Raw genomic sequence first — 21837 nt, forward strand, 5'->3', positions numbered from 1 at the left:
AGTGTTGTCATGGTGTTGCCATGGTATACCTTACCATAGCAGCAGAAGCACACCCAGGGAACTGTTGCAAGAAATTTCTGGCCTTTCGTCCATAAAACTATTAATTGCTCAGGGTCTCAGCTAGTCCTTGGATGACGCTCCTTCCAACATATCAAAAATTGGCAAACACCTCTATGGAAAGGAGGAGACTTGATCGCCGAATTCACCTGCTGGATCCGCCCGTGGAAAGGTTGATTTTACTATGGTAGGGAATATTAGCTTACGAGGGTATCTACTAGCCTCAGGTGGTTACCACCTTGTAAACTGGGGTACAAAACCACCCCTGATAAACGTAACCATGGTAATATCAACATGTCAAGGCAGGATAGTATTCAGCACCATAGTAGGCTGGTAGTAATATGATGGTAGGCTGATGGTAAAATTTACCAAAGCTAGTAACTTAGTAAATTGATGGTAAAAACTTTTTTCAGTGTGCCCCGTCGGACCGTCGGCCGAGCGAGCTGCCCCTGCCGACGGCGGGGCGCCGGGACCGACGAGACGCGAGAGACGTCGAACCGATGCAGTTGTCTGCTGTCGGCAGTGAGCGGCGCAGGCCGACAGGGGACGTGTCTCCGTGATATTCCCCGCTCGTGACGCACACAGAGTGAGGCTGCACGGTGCTGCGGGAGGTTCATTGCTCGAGAAAGGCTAAGAGGCTTTGTGAGATTTCAGTGAACATTGCGGAGTGGTGATCTGTGCCAGCGTCCGGACACGACAATACTTTATAGCTGAAGGTCACGGGTCGTTTCTGTTTATACCTCTCTCCGCTCTCGGTCCTTGGGTTTCGCACCGTGAGGTGAGCTCTCCCACACTTGTGGACTCCGGCGATCAGGCGCTGCCATGGTCGAGCTGCGCTCTCACAGTGTCGAACGGACTACCCTGGAGCCGCCGCCCGCCGGCGGTATGGTCTCCAGACAGAGTAGCACTGTCAGCCGCAGAAAGCGGGGCCGCCGCTCGCGCTCGGCACCCCGTCTCAGCGACTCCAACAAGCCCAAGAAGCACAACAAGTACCTGGACACAGCGAGCAGCTCGATCAGCGCGCTGCCGGGTCGGATACAGCTGACCATGCTCAACAGCGGACTCATCCCCATCGGTCAGTGAAACTCACGGGCCGACACGGCCTCCGGTCGGGTGTGCTGATGGGCGGGAGCGACTTACCATGATGGGAGTGGTCCCTATTCCCAGTTGCACAGCACATTCATTAGGAATTATTGGAAAGCAGTTGTTTCCATTTATCTACCCGTCAGATGGAATGATGGAATGCCTTTTATTGATAGCTGATAAAAGAAGAAACGATTAAAACGTTCTTGTGAATAAAGCAAATATTTTAACTAAAGAGAAGTGCATTTATATTGCTTAAGTATTATGAATGGAACAATAGCGAACTTATTTACGTAAAGTATGACATCTGGGGAAGTCAAGTCAGACAAAACTCTTTAACCCACTTTTCATAACGTTAGGTAAACGTCGTTAATCGAAATCAAAGTAGGCCAGAACAGTTTTTGAGTCAAACAACAATAACACGTTCTCGATCATTGCGACGACGGTGCAAATGCTATTTAAGGACATTTACCATCGACAAATGAACAAGTTAATGCTTACGTATTACTAGTAAAAACTGAACAAAATGGGACTTATGTATTGTAATATGTTTGCTTTGCGTATTTACTTTGCTTATCCCTCGCCGGCCCAGGGGGTTGATGCACACCCCCCCCCCCCAAGGTTCTCGCAAATGCGCCGCCAAATTTGGCATACCCTCTGAGGCAGTGTTTTTGCACCTTCCCTGAAACTTTGGTCTCTGTCATTTTAGGTTAGGTCACCAGGTCACCAAAACCGGTACAATGTCAGGGTAAAATTGGACTATAATAGCGGCAACGGAATCGCTGAGCCTATCGTTGATAGCGTACGACTAAGAACCGTACGACTTAGGGCCACCAAATTTCAGACATAACTGGGCAGCCATTTGACACGTGACGTGACATAAGAGTTTGGTGTTCCAGTGACCTCAGGTCAGGTCACAAGGTCACAAAAACCGGTACATGGTCAAAATGGCACTGAAAATACGCTATTTGTCAATGAAATCTAGAGTTGCTCATCGATTTGATTCAAACTGGCAGGATATGCTAAGCTCACCGAGTTGTATAACCTCCATCCAGGTTTTCAAAGTTTGGGTGACCTGAGGTCATCTAGAGGTCACGATAAATTATCAGAAAATTTGTCTGAATTGCTCCAATCGTAAAAATGTACTCCAATTCAACATTTTTGTGTTGTTTTAGCTCCGTTAAAGATGAATTCGGCGTTTGCTTGCTGAAAAAAAAAACACTTAGGCCAAGTCATCTGAGGTCAAATGAGGTGAAACTACGTCTTTGCTAATAACTTCGCACACAATGAGGCTTCAAAAGTGAGACCTTCAAAAATGGTGTCGTTGTGTTTCTTGTGATCAGCCGAATCGAATGATATGCCATATGGTGCAATTTGGTTAACTTGAACTTAATTAATTAACTTAAGATCACTTAAAAAAATTAGGAAAATTTTAAGATCCCTTAAACTTGTAGCAAAATATACCATTCGATGCGCACGGACGTGCTGAGTTCAGTGGTGCTTTTATTTTTTATATCTTAATTAGATAAAAAGTTTTAAGCGAAAACTTGTGAACCGTTTTAGCGAAATTTTTCCGTCGTACCAATCTACCCCTGGCCGTCCGTGTTATGGAATTAAGGCCCTGTCCTGGCGATGGTTAAAACTTTGCGGTAATAATCTCTCCAATGAAGACACATGTGACCCTGATAGCTCGTCAGTTGTTTGTATACCCTAATAAATGTCGCTATAAATTCATCTTCTAAGGTTATTTAAAACGGTCATCTGACAAACACGACAGGAATAAAGCTTCACGATTTACTACCTGACATAAATTAGACACTGAATGTCAGCAATTAGACGCGATCATACCCTCAATAGCATGCCGCTTTATTAGTCTATTATGTTAAATCATCAAGCTACCTTAGTGATAAAAACTCCGAATTTCGCTTGGATTTGCGAAGAGAAGTCCGAGATCTATAATTGCTTACAACCTACAGGCTTCTTACCACCTCATTGGTCACGTGCAGAATGGGGTGACCGTTTCCAGATGGCCTGTCCCTGCAGGTGGGCTCTCCGTCGAGATGGACTCAGCCTCAGCATCTTTCCGGTTCTGAAATAACTTTAGTATGTTGCTTTTCTTGGAAGAAAGACGGTGTTTTATTTACGTTCAAATGTGTCACTTTTATACATAGGTAATGATTAAAAAGAAAAGTAAAAGCCCAGCATGGTCTATGACTATGATACAATTGTCATGATTTAGAGCATTGAACCATGAAAATAATCAATTCACGGAGCATATTAAGTCATGTTTTTAAGGTTTGAATGCTGACAGCGAAGACACATATCGTTAATTTTACCGATGTTTTCTTCACAGCGGAAGAGGACAAAGCCATTCGTGCTATCCCGAGGAAACCGATAGAGAAAAACAACTTTATCAAGTACTGTGAGCAGCACAGAAAATATCCGATACTCTTCAAAGTCGAATTTCAGGTAAGAGTTGTGTTGCCATGCTAGAAGTTCTCACCCACCGGCGTTCCATTTACTCACGTTTATGACTGCGCCACTGCTGTCATTTGCCCTCCTTTCTACCCACGCACGGTCCTTTTACACACCTACAGACGTCCTTAAACTGTCAGCAGTCGCTCCAACAATGCTCGCCTGGCGCCGGAAGCGGCCGTTTCCGGCGGCTCTCGGTCCAATTAGTGGCGTCTGTGGCGCACCCCGGCAGTCGCCACTCGGAGCCAAACTACCCTGGCAGCGGGCCCGGGCCGGGCCGGCCACGGCTGGCCGCGTCCAGACATACAGTCACACCGAGAGCGCTGGCAACCAGTGCCGGAAAAAGGTACCGGTCCGGACGGGGATTTGTGGAAATGCATGAGCTCTGGAGTCTCGAAATGATCGATGCAATGCGGCCGTCGTATCCCGACAGTTCAATAAAGTTGCAGCCAGTAGTCGTGCGTGACAGTGTCGTTTTTGTGCCTGAGCCTAGGCACGCGCGTTTTTATATAACGTCTTGTTCAAACGACTTTTTTTTCGTCCATTGTGCCTCAGATTTTACCCTCGAAGGCACTAACAGCCATAAAAAAAATGTAATTGCATTTCGCCGTTTGAGTTGCGGCCCATCCTTATCTTTGGTCGACGATACTCCATAGGTAAGGCCCGATACCACCACCGACCACCAAGCTCCATAAGGGTTCGGAATGTGTGTGTATTTTTTTAAATAAAAAAACAGTAAATTTAAAACGAAAAGTGTTGTCCAGTTAGTAAGCATCCGTCAGCTACCCATTTCCTGTGTTCCAGACGCTGCCGGATACGGATTCTGCCTTGCAGTCTTGTTTCTGGGATCATATCAGAGCCCTTTTGACATTATCAAACGGGTAGTTAACATCCTCCACTGCGTACTAGCCTCAGCGTGTTTAATGTCGGCTGTCGTTCTCTGAAAGTGGTCTGCTATGGTTGGATTCACATCAGACAGACCGTCGTCCGATACCGCGCTCTGAAGCAGCTCATTTCGCTGGGATAACACGGGCGTCCTCAACTCTCTCTGGTCTCCTACAGATTTAGGTCAAATGTAGGCACATATCCGCCAGGTTGATAGCATCAAACAGCACACTGCGTGCTTTGATGACCTCACAAAGTATTACTCACATTATGAGAGACGGTTACCACCCAAGTCGCTTCCACACACTTTAGGCTTCACTGACTTACACGTTTCTCAGCCGCCTCGAGATCCTTAGGGTGCAATTTGAGTGCCACACCTGACCTATTGCTGACCACCCAGCAAGCATCTTAAGCCGTTCGACTCGAGTAGCACCTGACTCTGGCCCATCGCCTCCAGTCGTCTGGACATTTCCTGGATCGTCAGACGGCCAACTCCGACTAGCCGTGTCGCAGTGCCCAGTGCGCATGAGGTTAGTGTTTGCGCTGGAAGCGGCCCAGCCGCGGTGACGGCCGCTGGCCGCTGATCGGTGACCAGTGGCACCCGGCTGCCAGCAGAGTGTTGCAACACCGGGCGGCGAAACAGCGAAGGTGTGGCCCGCTCGGCGCCCCCGGTATTCAGGCCACCCGTGTGGATGGGGTGTCAGATCAGTGGATCAGGGGCTGTCGATGCCGCTCCGAGGCCGGCCTGCCGCCGCGACTGTCGATAAGTGTTTGGCTTCTGAAGCATGCGTTCGGCAGCTTGGCAGGCCATGCAACTTACCATGGCGTATGTGTTCGGAGCAGGGCAATCTATGCAAGTAGGAGAGGTCTCCACATTCCGCCCAGTCTATAAATACATAGCGTAACACCAGTCACCGCTGTCCGTCTGTCTATTTTCCTCTCGCCGGCGCGGCCGCAGCGTATACACACGCTCACTCTTGTTGGCAGCAGTGTGTGAGTCACGGCCGGTTCCGGTGCCCGGGGTGTCTCTCGGCACCTTTTCGGGACCGCAGCGCCGTGTTCGTCACGGACCAGTGACGTCAGCAGCAGCTGACTGGCCGAGCTGACGTCACAGGTTCAGTGTGGCCCGACCCTCAATATTTAGTGTTGTTGTCGATGGACGCCGTCTGCGGAGACGTATCGTCTATCCAGCCGGGTCGCGCTGCGGCTCACGGGAACTTTCGTCGCCAAGTGCGCTCGGTTGAGTGTTCAGTGTCCACAGTTCAGCGGCGAGTTCGGAATTGGTTACGTCAGGAGCGGTGTTCGCGTGCCGCGCATACCTCCGTTAGCGTCAAACACAGCGGTCTCAGTGGTTCGCTGTCTCGGACCACCGAGATTGGAATGGTCCGATGGAGAGTGAACGGCTCACATTACACACAGTGACGACGTCCGGCAATTAAACACAAACGCCCCCTTCCCCTCTCATTCACTCAACCGCTTGTCTCCATTCCTGTCTGCCCAGTGCCCATCTACCTATCCCTCTTTCTCAGTATCTTCCCTCACCCTCCCTCTCTCTCTCTCTCTCTCCTTCTCCCTCTCTTTCCCTTTATCTCTTTCTCTCTCTCTCTCTTCCTCTTCCTCCACCTCTCTTTCTCCCTCTCCTCTCTCTCTCTCTCTCTCTCTCTCTCTCTCTCTCTCTCTCTCTCTCTCTCTCTCTCTCTCTCTCTCTCTCTCTTTCTCTCTCCCCTGCTGACAAGGCAAACAGTCCACCTGTTGAGTTACCGCTCGCGGGGCTCGATGACAGGCCTGTCAGCAGCACGCTTACATCACAGATGACAAACACGAGACTGACGCCGAACTATCTATCGCTGGCACGCCGTGACTAAAAACCGTGCGTCTCATGTTCTTGGCTTAAATTATACCCGCTTTGCCAGGCAGTTGCGTAATACGAGACAACGCTTGTATACCACACAGATAGGCATGAGCTCACGGCTGAAGACCATTGAAGGTTCATTGAATTTGAAAACGCATCCTTATTAGCAAAGTAAATATGAAAATTTATCGGGTGCGTGGTTCGGTGTATGTCGGGTTTTCGTAATACACACACAGGGAATATAGGTTTTATCAGACATTGCCGTTTACTATGCTGGCTTTACTGATTAGAAACTAGCTTAAAACTTCAACTGAATCGGTTGCATCCTTTTTCAGCACGCGGGACGGGTGGAGGCACATCCCACAAGACATGGCATGAAGACGTGCAATGAGACCAAAAATCAGAATCATCGCATCGTTCCTTGTAAGTAATAGCATTTTTATCCACCCTCTCCATTAAGTATCATTGCTTCACATCAGCAGGAATGATGTAATTTTTGTTGATTTAGTATTATGTAAGTCCGAACCCCCCTCCAAATGTTTGAACAGCCAATATAATCGTCTGCCTCAATTTACTCGTTGAATTCGTTTCGTAGACTCATCCATTCAACTACGGCCGCCATGCAATTTTGAATATCAGTTTCAATTGAGCTGTGAGTATACTGACTCCCGAGTCACTCATGCTGTTCTGGTGCCACAGATGACTACAACCGAGTGGTGCTGGAGCCGCGGCGGGACCCTGACTCACCCGACTCCATCGAGTCCGACTACATCAACGCCTCCTACGTGGACGTGAGGGACCGGGGAGGCGCGGCTCGTCGGCTAAAATTGCTGGCAGCGCGCTGTTCATGGCATTGCATTGTAATAGGTGTATGTCAGCGATATTTTCATGCAGCTAGCTCACGAAGACGTTGTCGATCTGTCTGGTTCGGCTACCGTTCAATTTCCCGTTCCACGGTATGCAGTCCCCGCCCTTCGGCTGTTCCTTTTTCATGTGCTCCTCAGTTTGTCAGGGCTGTTTTTCATGTGCCTCCAATTCGTCCAACTATCCGTTTCTCAATGTGTGCCAGGATTGTTCATCTGTCCGTTTTTCTGTACAACTCCGACCAAGCCATTGTCTCTGTCAGCTGCTCCATTACTTCTTCTGTTCTCTCGGTCGTTGCTGTAGCTCGTTCGTCCGTTTGTCATCCGTCCCGTGATACCTTGATTAACGGTTCGTGATTCATGTATTGTGACTCGATTTGTCCGTTTTGGCGTCGGCAGAGTCTGCTGAAGCCGAACGCGTACATCGTGACCCAGGGACCGAACGAGCGCACAGTGCCCGACCTGTGGCGAATGGTCTGGAAGGAGCGGTCGCCCTGCATCGTCATGCTCACAAAAACGTTCGACTTCATAAAGGTAAGTCAGATAGGACAGGTGCGCTTACGGAATACGAGTGCCTTTTGCGATTGAGCGTGGAAGCGCGATTGGACTTGTACTTCTTGGCACTTGACATACTCTCGCTATTCGAAGGTGTTAACAGCCAAAAAGGTTGCAGTCTTATCTACTTTTTCGACCACTTTGTATGACACTTATAGGCTGGAGGCACCGTGACATTGGGATTGTTATGAGCATTCAGATTTCAGAACTTCACATTTAACGTTCACAACACCGACCATCTATCCATCTCTCGCTTACCAGCCAGAAGAAACGCTGTTTTACAGCAGGAATGCGCGCTTCGTTTGTTACTGTTCTAGGTAGGTACACACCATTTTTCCGGAGCAGTTAAGCAGTCATCACCACGTGTTAATGGCGCATCTGTTAATGACTTGGGAGGAAGACCAGCTGTGTTTGCTGACACCGTGTGGACAGATGGTCTTTCTGGAGGCAATTATCACCAGCGATTAACAACACCTGGGCAAATAGCACCACATGTAAACAGCTAAAATATATCGCCGTGATAACGATCAACTGTTGACGCCAAATAGGTTTATCCATGGTATTGATGAGAGTCAACAGGCATGTTACGGTCATTTATGTCCCACGTCATTATTATTATAAGACAGATAATGAACGTTAGGTTGGTAAGAAATCTAATTTCAATGTGAGTGAAATCAACCTTGCAGGTTTTATCGGCATGTTTCAAACAACTCTTTCCAAGTGCTGGACCATCATAAATGTGTTGTGCTTAAATTGCCTACTGTTTCCATACCATCATCATATAGTTGCGGCGGAATGTAAACCCAGGAGGTACAGCATGCTGAAGGTCTTTGATACACATACCTAACCATAACATTGTATGCAGTAGTGCCACTTGACTTTCCTCACAACCGATGTAAAATATTGTAATTATCTTCAGGAAACTGCCCTCCTATCGAATACTTCGAATATTTACCGGTCTCGCCAGTCATGGCTGCTTGACCTACTTGCAGTAATCTTGCCTCCGCAGTCTAGTATAAACTCAATCTTCTTTGGCACGTTTCTGACCCGGCCTTTGAGATAGCGGAGACGCACACTCACTTAGGCCCGGACCGAGCTGCACTCCGGGCGTCTGACGCTCTCTCTCTCCCTCTCCCCCTCTCTCTCTCCCTCTCTCTCCCTCTCCCCCTACCTCCCTCCCTCCCTCTCTCTCTCTCGCTCTCGCTCTCGTTCTCGCTCTCTCTCTCTCTCTCTCTCTCTCTCTCTCTCTCTCTCTCTCTCTCTCTCTCTCTCTCTCTCTCTCTCTCTCTCTCTCTCTCTCTCTCTCTCTCTCTCTCTCTCTCTCTCTCTCTCTCTTCATCATTCATCACTCTGGCCTGGCCTGGCACATCCTTTTGACCTTCGGAAAACGGCCATAACACACAGACACTAGCGAAAACAACACATGTTTGTCGCGTAATATTGCGTTAGCCCAGCAGCCACTTGGCAAAAATGTGTGCTCAAATGCTATTAGCCGAAATGGGCATGCCGTTTGCGGTGCGACTTTATATTGCGAAATTCGGTTAGTAGAGCAAACTGGAAAACTGGTCAGTGACATGTCCTGTCGCCGGCCCGGGGATGCGCGTCCAGTGTACACTGCACTACCTGTCCCGCACAATTGATGTAGCGACCAGTACTAATGATTGTGATAGTTTCACACAATCTGTCGCTGTCTCTCAGGTGATGTGCGTCCAGTACTGGCCGGTGCAGCTCGACAAGGAGGAATCCTACGGAGGAATGCACGTCACCGTCCTCAAGGAGGAGCAGCTGGCCAACTTTGTCATCCGCAGCATCCGTCTGCGCCACGGCAACGAGGTGAACGACGGAGGCCTATTTCAGGGGTCTTTTAGCGGAGCTCCCGCTCCCGCAGCCTATGCATCACAATTCACACATCATTCAGCTACTGCCAGAATTGCTTTAAAATATTGAGTCATTCATTTTTTTTTCTTATTGGCATTACGGTTGGAGCGGGTGACATCAAAGGTTTCGCGAGTTTAGATAATACCTAAGTCTTTCCGCCAATATAAATCCAAAAGCCCGCGAGCAAATTTTATTTTAGTATCACCTTGTGGATTGCTTGAATCTTGGGAGTTCCATGACCGAGCTGGCGTTGTTTGTCGGCACACAGCGTTGGGGAAAAGATCGTCCCGAGTGCCGAGCCTCCCACCGGCGCGGCGTTTCCTCTGCACCTCTGTGCTGTTTTGTTATCCAACTGCCACCGGGTGTGATGCATAGTGTGGCCGACTGCTCAGATTCCAGGGCCACTCAGGGAGCCGACGCCAACAGTCGGGAGCATCTGTCAAAGCAAACAATGGCTGGATGGAGGGGAGAGAGGGAGAGGCAGAGGAGAGAGCGAGAGGAAAGAGGGAGAGACAGGTGTTTGTCAGAGCACCAACTCCCACGGAGAGCGCAGCTCTTCAGACCGGCAAAAATAGCCACGTAAACATTTAGACCAAAATAGACAAGGATGTGAGCTTAAATAAACAGCAATCCGCAAACAACTTTGGATGAAAGCATGTGATTAGGTGGTGGGGAATATAGCGGACGTTGAAAACAACAAATAAAAGGAGATACTCGATTTGGTACGCTTGGCGAAACTAAAAAACGAACGTAATTTCGTTTCAACTGAGTTAAGACCGTCGACCGAAAACAAGAATTGCAACTCACCGAAGCAAAGATGCTTCCCAGCGTCAAGAGAACTTTGTTATGCAGATCATTTCGAGGCCAACTGGTAATTTGGCTATGGATAGCTCACAAGCAGCATCGGTAAAAGTCTATCCGTTTGCTATTACATGTTGAATAACCAATGTCCAACCAGTTCTGCAGGGGAAGTTTCAGTTTTATTTTTAGCGTAACCTCAGTCTAAAGAAGACTATTCAAAGTGCATTTTTGTGAAAGCTGAAATAAATTGTTTGTGTCTATTGTTGCAGGAGCGGTCGATTCTTCAGTTCCATTACACCGAATGGCCGTGCCACTCGTGTCCATTCTCGAACGCGATCCTCGAGTTCCGGAGACGAATGCGCATCTGCCTGAGTAACCGCGTTCCGGACCTGGACGGACCCATCATCGTCCACTGCAGGTCAGTGAACTTCTTTCCCACTTTCCCAGGGCGCGGACTGGCGGTCGCCGACCTGCTGTCTGGCACTTGGGGAGACAACATATTTGTATTGTGGTGGCCGGGTGGCAATCAATATCAATGGGTACTGACGCTGCCAAGGTTCTGTTATCAGAGCAATGGCTGGAGCTGTTAGTGAGGCAAATACAAATATGTATCTGTATGACTTAATTCCAGGGGAATGATGATAATCAAACGAGCCTTACCAACACCGTTCCCTGTAAACGCACGCACAAACACACTTTTATGTATCATTAACCCTCGCCCGCACATGCCATTTTCCCATCCTAGAACGCACATGGGGGGGGGGTGGTTGCCACCCCCCCCCCCGCGCCATTTCGTTCCTGTTGGAGATAGAGCTTAGCGGTAAAGACCAAAAAGATTCTTTGGGAAGAGACGAATCCAATGATACCCAGTTTTACCTTCTCAGGTCAGTCATTGACCTTCCAGGTCAGGTCAAACTAAAAAATGTTGCTGTTTTGGGTCACCGTTGGATATCAAGTGCGCTGCTTATCAAATACCGATGACGATGCTGTTTTCTGGTGCCAGGCCAGCTAGAACCTCTTTGTCACACTACCCGACCAGAATTTTGCGGCTGAGGTCATTTCAGGTCAAGTTAGGTCAAGGTCAATTATATGTGTTTGTATGTGTGTGTGTCTGTGTGTATACTGATGTGTGTACCGATTGTTTTTGGGTCCATATTACATGAAATCATGCTCTGAGAAGCTTTTACCAAAAATGCAGTCAAAAAAATCAAAAAAATAAATTCAGCTTGCCTAAAACGCAATTATCTTAGATGACCTAGGTTGACCTTGACCCTGACCTTGACCCCTGTACATCGTCGAACAACATGTTCCATGATAGGTGGGAGGTAATACTGGCAAAAAAGGCCGAAATCAGGGTGTCAAAAGCTCGCAAGGCCCATGGCAAACGCAAGATGTTGAGAATTGGCCATTTGGGTCATGACATGACCTGAAAAACAAGGTCATATCTCCAAAACCAAAAATCACAGAAACTTGAAATTTTCAGTGGACATCAAGAAAGGATAGCGGAGCAGCTATACGAAAAATCAGCCTTCTAGCGCTAAAAATGTTGAGTGCAGAGCAGAAAGACTACCTGGGGGGGGGGGTGGCAACATGTGCGGGCGAGGGTTAATATCCACCGTGTGGATGCGGCCTTTAGTTTGCTCTAGCAACATCAATAACAACCTACAGCGTCGTAAAGTCACCGGCGATGTTGTGTAAACACATCGGGTGCGGCTTCCGCTGGTGGCGGGCGCTGGGTGGCCAAACGACTGAACTCACCGGCCTTGGTGCCGTCTGCCCGCCGTGTTATTAATGGAACGACTAGAGCCGCTCCCTGATTAGAACGCATTTGTCAGAGTGGAGCGTGATTCATCCAAACATCGGTGACGACAGTTATATAAATGTGTTTATATTTTTATTGCAATATTTATAGATCTTCGCTTTTGATTAACGCATGCTTATGACGACGACGGTTCAGTCTTATTTTCTACAGGTGCCAGAACACGAAGAGTTTACAGACAACTGTAGACGGTTCTACTTCTAACATATTATTCTAGAGATCCGAAACCTTTAATGACCTACAGTCTTCTGATCGTCGCTCCCTCCCGCCTCCCCCCAGTGACGGCGCCGGCCGGTCGGGCGTCTTCCTGGCCATCGACGCCAACATCGAGCTGGCAGAGGAGGACGGCGTGTTCGATGTCTACGGCTACCTGAAGAAGATCCGCCAGGCGCGCCGCGGACTGATCGAGACCGTGGTGAGTGGATCACAGATGGCAAAAGAATAGCTCTAAACAGGTAGAATCATGCTGAAAAAGGACTTAAGGACTAGGAGTAAATGTAGGCATGTAAATCACGCCTGCATTTCGAAATTCACAGTCATAAGCGAAAATATAGATAAGTGTTTATTGAGTCATTTTCTTTGTAAAGAACTGTAATCTTTCAAGTCAATATCGTGAAAAGATAGTAAAAATGTGTTTGCACAAGAAGATGGCATTGTCTCCTGTCGGCCGTTGACATCGGGCCAATCTCCCCGACATCTCAGTCACATTCCAACCAGCACGCGTTGGCTCTGAGGCCGTCAGTGACGCAGCAAGCAGTGACGCAATGTGCGTGCGCGCGCTACTGACCGCTCACGGTCGCGCGGCGGGCCGGCGGGCCGTTTGGAGCCGTGCCACGGACCCTTCAGCGGAGCTGCCAGCCGCTGATGGAGCCGGCGGCGCCGCGGCACGATCATAGCCGCCGCTGACCTTTGTTTACCGGCCCGCCGTGGTGGCCCGCAGAGAGGGGAAAAGCCTGCCAAATTTGCAGCCGGTGGCACAGACCGGGACAAGCAAGGGATGTTGACGGTATGGTCACATTGTTGGGCCCGCTGCATAACATAAATGCCGAAGATAATTCGGTTTGTTTCTGCCAGGAAAGTCAAGTCGAGTCCATTCTGACAGGAGTGTAGAACGGAGGCCACATTCCAAAGCAACACTTCACAAAAGCCACCACAGCGAGCATGGGTGGCTTCTGGCCACTGATCAAAAATGCCTGTAAGTTATGTTGTCCCGCAAGACACCGCTGCGCCCGGCGCAGTATCCTATTCCTGGCTTACCCCATCGGGATACTGGCTGACTGAGCGTACGGTACGAAACTGCCGCTTCCAGCATTCATAAAATGTGACGACCGCTTTGGCTATCCGTGAAAAGTATCTCACCAAAACATACCCACTCAGTGACAGCAAACTTGCGTGTCCTACAAGCCTCACGACAAGTGCAAGTTCCGGAATAGTTTCATGTTCAATCAGGACAGTAGAACGGACCCCCAACGATCAGTACAAGTTAGTGTCCCTCAATGTTTCAGGACTAGTACGAGTCCGTGTCCCTCCATGTTTTATCACCAGCACAGGTGTGTGTTCCTCCATGTTTCAGGACCTGCATGCAGTACAGGTTTGTGTCCCTCCATGTTTCAGGACCAGTACAAGTCCGGGTCCCTGTTTGTTCCAGGATCAGTACAAGTCTATATCCCTGTTTGTTTCAGGACCAGTACATACAAGTCTATATCCCTGTTTGTTTCAGGACCAGTACAAGTTTGTGTACGACACGCTGGAGGAGTACGTCAGCTGCGGCTACTCGGCGTTCCCCGTCTCGGAGCTGTCCCAGCGGCTCAAAGAGAAGGCCGTGCGAGTCACCGGCGGAGACAAACTCAACGACTACCAGCGCGAGTTCCTGCAGATCTGCCGACAGGTGCCCAAGTTCACCATCGGCGACTGCGCCGGCGGCCACCGCGCCGACAACCGGCACAAGAACAGGGACGTCATGATCGTGCCGCGTGAGTAGATGGAGACACGGGGCGACAGCAGCGAGCTGATTCACGGCGCGACGACGGCTGAGAGGGGGGGGGGGAGTGAACTGTGAATGAGGATGAGTGGTGATGAATGATGCAAGGTACTCAAAATATTTTGCATCGGTATTATTTGTTTTTGATATAGAGAAGTGACCATACATATTACCTACTTTATCCGACCTCTTGCTCATTTGAACGCATTTTATGTCACACGTTCGAGCTGCTCAAGTTCGAGCATAGATGAATGAACGAATGAGACGAGGTGGGCGTAAAATAATCGCCCAATCGTTTTTATATATCACTTTGCCGTTCAATCGTTATTTGATTTTCTCCCCCACCTACCCTGTGACATCACCGTTTCCTTGCCCGCAGCGGACAATTTCCGGCCTTACCTGACCTCGTTCCAAGGGAACGCCGCCACCGACTACATCAACGCTGTGTTTGTCGACGTGAGTATAAACCTGGGCTTGAACCCGAGTGTAAACCTGAGTATAAATCTGATCCTGCTGCCGCCGGCGCGGCGTGCTGATAAACGAACTGGTAGTGCGAATCGCTGTCCGGTTTCGCGGTATTTGAGACGGCTCTGGGCTCAGTAGTCAGTGGGGACTGGTGCTGAGTGTGTGGGCGGGCCTGTGAATGGTCTGTGTGGCCTCAGCTGCGTCTGGAATGTGTTTGTGTTTGGGTCGATCGTAATAGCATCAGCGCCAATTAATCGCGGGATGTTTTGCATCACGGCCGATTTGCTGCAATGACTTTCGACATCAGATAGCTCGCAGGCACTGTTGGATGGGCATGTGCACCAATAAAGTAATAATGTAATCTCTGTGAACTGATAAGACTTTGGTATCATTTTTCACTCAACATCACAACTGTAGAATACCTAACTCACAGCATGCTCCTTATGAAATCTCTCAACATAAAAACATGTAATGCAGTTTATCGAAATATCTTACAACAACTTCGGGTCGGACACCATCGTCACAGCCGTTACGTCGTTGCTTGTCAGTTGCATATGTGCTTTATACAACGGACACACCTGTACACTTGCATGTGATAAGATCATTTCAGCGCTGGGTGAGCCGGATGGAGTCTGATGCAGCTGCGAGTGTATACCTTCCCATTTAAATACTAAGGCATGGCTCTTCAGTCTTCGTGCACATTTTCGGGAAATTCGTGCGCATGCAGCGGGAAAGGCACTGAGTGGCCACGTCGTGCTGATTTATGTAGTTTGTAGAAATAAATCTCCAACTTAGTTAATAAGATAAATGCTAGACAAATTAGTTTGTTTTGTTGCATGTGCCATGTGTTATAACATGCCAAACATGAATCTGTGACTGAATTGTGTCTAATGGTGTACCTACTATGTGCAATATTTTGTTATGTGATCGAACAGCTTTTACATCAGCTCACTTCGGAAATCGCTTAGTACCGTTATAATCACAGAGCCCATTTAGCTGTGTTATGTTAGTAGCAGCGTCCATTCTGTGTATACTTTTGGGCTAAGTCACCCCTGTATTAGTGGAGTGACCCCCGCCGGGTGCCGCGGCTCCCCGCCTGGCCGGTGACGCCTCCCCTGACGCCTGAGGCCGCTCCACAGGGCTACAACCGCTCCAAGGAGTACATAGTCACCGAGTGGCCTCTGCGCGCCACCCCCAGCGACTTCTGGAGCCTAGTCTACGACTTCGGCTGCAACTCGATAGTGGTGCTGACCAACCCGGGCGACACGGCGGTGAGCGGTGGTGGTGACGGCGCGCGCGCGGCTGTTGCAGGGCTACTCTCACCCGCGCGAGTACATAGTGACCGAGTGGGTGCTGCCGCCGTCGGTGGCCGACCTGTGGTCGCTCGTGTACGACTACGACTGCGCTGCCGTGGTGGTGCTCTGTAACCCAGACGCCTCGCCGGTCAGTGCAGGGGTGCCCGCCCCGTCCCCGCCCCAGTCGCCCCCGTCAGCCCGCTGTTCGGCGTCTGTGGAGCTCAGTAGACCGTGAAGAACGGAACAGAGTGTGATAGTGGCTTTTAGCTGACCCGCTTGGATAGATATGATAGTGCGCGGGCGCCTGGGGTGAGTTCCGGGGTGTTCTAGGTGGCGCTTTTCACGAGTGATCCGGGCGTCACTCGCTATAAGTCTTATTTGAAGTGGTCTGGTTTGAATAACCTCAACAAACTCATTGGAATTCCTCAAATTCCTTCATCTCGTCGTTCATTTAAGCTTCATTCACAATGGAAATCATCAGCTACCTACAGGGTGGCAGAACTTTGTAATTTCTAATTTCCGAATTCCCGGTCGTGAAATTCTGCCTCTGTGAACATGTGTTGCCGACATCCGACTGACGCTGCGGGCGTGTTGCAGAACTTCCCTCCGTTCTGGCCAGAGACGACACGCTCGCGCCGGTACGGCACAGTGTTCACGGTGGAGCACATCTCCCACCAGCACTACCAGAACATCAAGTCCTGGATCTTCCGCATCAACAAAAAGGTAACGACGGCGATGGAGTCCTCGAGATGTTCTGCGAATTGTCTCCAGGTAACGCCGTGCCATTTTTTTTTCTGGCGAATATTTAGAGACATCTTTCGTCTCTTGATCTTCAAACTGACCCAGCCAACATTCTCCAACATCCCAAGAGCGTCTCTCTGACCCAAACACCATTCTCTGACCTCTCTGACCGTCTCTCTAACTCCCCACCCTCCTTTGTCCCCAGATCGTCTCTCTGACGGAGCTGATGGCCGGCGTCAAGGCTGAGTCCAAGACGTGCCAGCTGTTCCAGCTGACCTGCTGGCCGGCCGGCTACAAGGTGCCCACCTCCACCAACGCGCTCGTCGAGCTCATGAACATGGTGGAGCGGTGGCGGCAGCGCTCCGGATATGGGCCCGTCGTCGTCGTGTCGCCGTGAGTGTGTGGAGAGTGTTTGGTCGCCCCCTCCCCCCTCCCGAGATATAAGAGTCAAACTGCTGGAAAATGAGTGTGTATTGGCAGACTAACTCTGCCAATACACAATGTTTCGGACGTCACAGATATGCAGACTAACTCTGCATATGTGTGTATTGGCAGACTAATAGTTAAGTGGTTATTGCCTGCTCTACGGGCAGTGTCCGACACATTTTCATTTGTCATGGACGCATAAAAACTACACCATTTTGTATACTGAACTAACACCTTCTTTACTCTGGGAAAAAATAAAATGTTGGATTAACCCTCGCCCATGGTTGGTGCAACCCCCCCCCCCGAGGTTTTCTTAGCTACACGCCGAACCGTTTCAGATAGCCTGCTCAAATTTTCAGTACCTTATGGGGCATCCTTTGCGCAACTTTTGGTATTTTATTTTTGTCAAGGTCATGTCAGGTCACGGAGTTATGATGTCATAAAGGGAACAACCTCCGGCCAGATTTACGCTAAATTGGAGATTGCTTCACATTGGTATAAATGCCGACTGACCTGACACACTGGTGGATTGTTTTAGAATCACAACTGGCTGATTTGACATTGGCACAATGTCCGTTGACCTTTTGAAGGTTACTAAAGGTCAAGGTAAGGTCAGTGACCTCGGTTGACCTGTAATGACTTCTTGCACTTGTATGCCTTTTCGGGGTATTTTGATGCCCTGAATTCGAATTTGCTATCCATTTCAGGCATCGTCGGTTGTTTATTGTAGATCATTTTGGGTCAGGGTCAGGTCAGTGACGTCATACGCCTGACGTGACCCAATGCACAAATGACCTTGCAGACTTCCGATGCTCCCAACGCATCATTTTTAGAGTTATGACATCGAAATACACACCAAACAATAGAGAATTGATCAAGGATCACGATAGTGAAGGTTTCAAGTCGATATCTCTTACCGTTTTGCCGCAATAGGCGCGGAAATCTGAAAAAGTTAGATTTTTTTTTCTCGAAAATTTGACCTTTGACCGGTCATAAGTAGGTCAAATGTTGACCTAGGACCAAAAAGTATACCACCAATCGCGAGATCTCGTTGAGAGCAATCCGTTGGTCTTTTCCGCTAAGCTCTACGACGCTCCATTTTCAAACGCCAGGGGGGGTCGCACCAACCCCCCCTGCATGGGCGAAGGTGGCAAAAAACCGTTTACGGGCGAGGGTTAATCTTGGATAGAAGCGGCTTGACATGCTATGGAGTGGTAGGCAATGAGTATAATCTTTAAGAGACGTATTTCCATGAAAGGAATGCTGCCTGGCAGCTTAATGGCTCGCCTCTGCCAGGGTCGAAAGGCGACGCTTCTGCCATTCCACATCGTTTATGAGCCGACGCCGGCGACATTTAGAGCATATCGCAACGGCTTTAGTTGTCACAACTTAACGGCCCTAAACAGTGACAGCCTTTGCACGCTCCACTGATACTCGACGGTCTGTGAAACCGTGCGAAGCTTATAGCCTTACCACGAAAGGCACCGTTTAGTGTTTATGAGGAGTCGATGTCTCGTTATTATATAATGCAGTAAAAGTCGTTATGTGGTTGTTTTCACAACGGCGATATCCGTTGCTACACTTTGTTTTGCTACCGTGTAGTTTCATAGTCACTATGCCTATAACTTTCATGCGTAATTATTCAGGACTATTATCCAGTCAAACTATTGATCCCGTAGTCATGAAGATCCACTAACCCACTAACCTAGCCCACTAGGGCACTTCATCCACTCCGCGTCCAAAAATGAAGCGTTCAATGTCGCAAACTGCTTATAAATATTCAATGGAACATGATTTCAACAATTGGTTTGTTTTCCCTCAGAAACAGCCAGTGACCTGTTACAGCTCTTTTTCGGCCCCCACTGACGCGTTGCCCTCCCCCTGGTAGTGACGGTCAGTGCCGGGCGGGCGTGTACTGCGCGGCCAACGCGTGCATCGAGCAGGTGATCCAGCACGGCGAGGTGGACGTGTTCCAGGCAGTCAAGACGGTCCGCCGACACCGGCCGCAGCTCATCTCAAACATGGTCAGTGAGAGTGTGGCCTAGAACCTAAAAGCGCCGTTCATTGCCATCTCACAGAAGCCAGTACCTAATAAGTGCCGGCCTACCGGTAAGCTGCATTGAAATGTGAGTTATACAACACTTTGAATTGAGTACCTATGCCAGCGTTCATTTGCTCGATCGGCTATTTTCAAAGGGCAGAAAACTTGCTCAGAAACCTCCAAACTCGGGCACACGCTACATGCCGCTCAGCACTCGGGTGCATGCACTTGTTTTGTAAGACGTCCGCTAGATGGCAGACATGTTGGCGCCTGCAGTTATACTGTTCCGCACGACATGCGAACTGTGCGGCACAGTATCCTCGCTCGCACCGGGCGATATCCTCACGATTTGTTAGGAGTCTGCCGATACAGGTTGTAAACAATTGATGAATTAAGAACTATAATTAAAATGTAATCATTGTGCTTTTCTATGGCTTTCATTGTAACATTCAATGAGTAGTCCTTGGGCAAATGCACCGCCTTACAAATATGATGCGCTTATGACGTCGTTGTTCACATTACTGCTCACTCTCGTTACTATAATTAAAATGTAATCATTTTGCTTTTCTATGGCTTTCATTGTAACATTCAATGAGTACTTGGGCAAATGCACCGCCTTACAAATATGATGCGCTTATGACGTCGTTGTTCACATTACTGCTCACTCTCGTTATCACTTATCTGATGATAATACTTTGTTATTGACAGATGGAGTACAAGTACTGCTACGACCTGGTTCTGCACTATGTGCTGCACTATCTGAACAAGGATACATCCACACATTAGTTGGTGACGTCATCAGGAGTTGGTCAAAACACCACGTGACGTCACAGACTCATCATGTCATCCAGAACACCCGTTGATGTCTGGTGGATAAATGGAGTTTTAGTTTGTAAAACACAACAAATTTACTGTTGTTAGAATTAGAGGATGTAATAATTCATCTCATTTTACTGACGCGGACTACCTAATTCATCATCATGACGGGTAGTTTTCACACTCATAGAATACGGCATTAATTAAGAAGAAACATTGGCTAGTTGAGCCGCTGCGTAGTTATGGCGCCGTTTTACCCCTGTAGTTTGGCCTAATCGTTAGAACGCGCAGTCCCATGATGGTCAATTTGGAGACCACCCATTATATTCGATAAGGAGAACGTTGCTTTTAAGGTAATGCACATACCAAGAGCGCTATTTGAGCCTCTGACATTTGGTGCGCGCTTGTGACCCCAATGTGATGCAGCTAGGTATTGTTGACTGCGTGGTGAAGCATTTTAAAAGCTACTGCAGCTGAAGTGTTAGCCAGTGTTGGTCATGTTTATTGTTCCAGGTGAGCTTATATGACATTAATTGTGCGGTTATGTATCAAGCACATGCCTACATTATTTGTATATACCGGGTGATCATTTGGGAATGAGATAAAGTAAGTGGCACGTGCAGATGTGTATTCAATAGCACACCAGACAAAAGACACGTCATTAGACTCGTCATCGTGGGACATTTTGTACTGCACACTATTATACACCTGCAAGCCACTGTTCATCTACAGCAGGTGCTCAAAGTGGCCACCCCCTTCTGAGCGGCACACTGCTCAGCCCGACGGCGTGTGTGACGCGCCATCTTTCGCAGCTGCTCTTCGTCCATGTTGCGGGCGAAGTCCTCAACCAGTTCCTTCAGCTGTTCCAGCGTTTGGGGCTCGCTGCGCACGATCTGAGCCGTCACCAATGACCAGAAACAAAAGTCCAGACAAGACAGGTCGGGACTGTACGGCGGCCATCGGTGTTCACTGTTCCGGGAGATGACGCGGCCGCCGAACTTCGAGTGGAGGAAGTCCATCACGGGAGCAGTGACGTGCGGCGGCGCGCCGTCCTGCTGGAACCAGTACTGGTGGCGCGTCGCCCGAGCCCTCACCGCAGGCCACACCACCGTCTGCAGCATCTCCAGGTAGGCGTCGCTGTTGACGGAGCCAGTGAACCAGTGAACTGGCAGACACTTCCCATCCACCACGCCCACCCACGCCATCATCTTCTGCCCCTGGGCCTTCTTGCATGGCACGAGCTTGTTCGGATTCTCTGGCGACCAGCACACGGTGTTCTTCTTGTTTGGAGACGGATGCAGAACAAACCACTTTTCGTCACTCCAGAGTACACGCTCAAACCACTCCTCATCATGGGTTAGCCAGAATTCACAGGAGTCCATCCTGGCCATCCGCGTCATCTCCCAGAACAGTGAACACCGATGGCCGCCGTACAGTCCCGACCTGTCTTGTCTGGACTTTTGTTTCTGGTCATTGGTGACGGCTCAGATCGTGCGCAGCGAGCCCCAAACGCTGGAACAGCTGAAGGAACTGGTTGAGGACTTCGCCCGCAACATGGACGAAGAGCAGCTGCGAAAAATGGCGCGTCACACACGCCGTCGGGCTGAGCTGTGCCGCTCAGAAGGGGGTGGCCACTTTGAGCACCTGCTGTAGATGAACAGTGGCTTGCAGGTGTATAATAGTGTGCAGTACAAAATGTCCCACGATGACGAGTCTAATGACGTGTCTTTTGTCTGGTATGCTATTGAATACACATCTGCACGTGCCACTTACTTTATCTCATTCCCAAATGATCACCCGGTAC

General features: G+C 49.2%; 1 protein-coding gene and 1 long non-coding RNA gene across 3 annotated transcripts; one reads left to right on the top strand and one right to left on the bottom strand.

The window, feature by feature from the left end:
• The first annotated feature begins 547 nt into the window (after positions 1–547).
• On the top strand, positions 548–20606 carry LOC122363930 (receptor-type tyrosine-protein phosphatase kappa-like). 2 transcript variants are annotated; one of them, XM_043333777.1, is made up of 15 exons: positions 548–1132; positions 3494–3609; positions 6688–6775; positions 7052–7143; positions 7615–7749; positions 9469–9603; positions 10719–10867; positions 12548–12683; positions 13989–14241; positions 14629–14705; positions 16026–16157; positions 16607–16732; positions 16956–17143; positions 19065–19200; positions 19926–20606. In XM_043333777.1, exons 1-15 carry the CDS (start codon positions 880–882, stop codon positions 20001–20003), a joined length of 2094 nt encoding a protein of 697 aa, XP_043189712.1. In that variant the 5' UTR covers positions 548–879; the 3' UTR covers positions 20004–20606. The 2 variants fall into 2 exon arrangements, with proteins under 2 accessions (XP_043189712.1, XP_043189713.1); XM_043333778.1 differs by lacking the exon at positions 16026–16157 and adding an exon at positions 15854–15985 and having other exon boundaries at positions 549–1132.
• LOC122363931 lies at positions 9824–10731 on the bottom strand. Its single transcript, XR_006253457.1, has 2 exons — positions 10456–10731; positions 9824–10103 (listed from the first exon to the last, which is right to left on the bottom strand). It is a non-coding gene; the product is annotated as an uncharacterized LOC122363931 (long non-coding RNA).
• Positions 20607–21837: the final 1231 nt, after the last annotated feature.

This window comes from Amphibalanus amphitrite, unplaced genomic scaffold, assembly GCF_019059575.1.
Source record: "Amphibalanus amphitrite isolate SeventyFive unplaced genomic scaffold, NRLGWU_Aamphi_draft 000647F_arrow, whole genome shotgun sequence".
In the NCBI taxonomy this organism is placed as follows: Eukaryota; Metazoa; Arthropoda; class Thecostraca; order Balanomorpha; family Balanidae; genus Amphibalanus; species Amphibalanus amphitrite.

What these genes read in the sequence shown, in the direction of transcription:
- LOC122363930 (XM_043333777.1), top strand. Translation starts at nt 880, where the DNA reads ATGGTCGAGCTGCGCTCTCACAGTGTCGAACGGACTACCCTGGAGCCG. An exon ending in CAGCGGACTCATCCCCATCG is followed by an intron (nt 1,133 to 3,493) that starts GTCAGTGAAACT and finishes TTTTCTTCACAG; the next exon opens with CGGAAGAGGACAAAGCCATT. An exon ending in GGACGTCATGATCGTGCCGC is followed by an intron (nt 14,242 to 14,628) that starts GTGAGTAGATGG and finishes CCTTGCCCGCAG; the next exon opens with CGGACAATTTCCGGCCTTAC.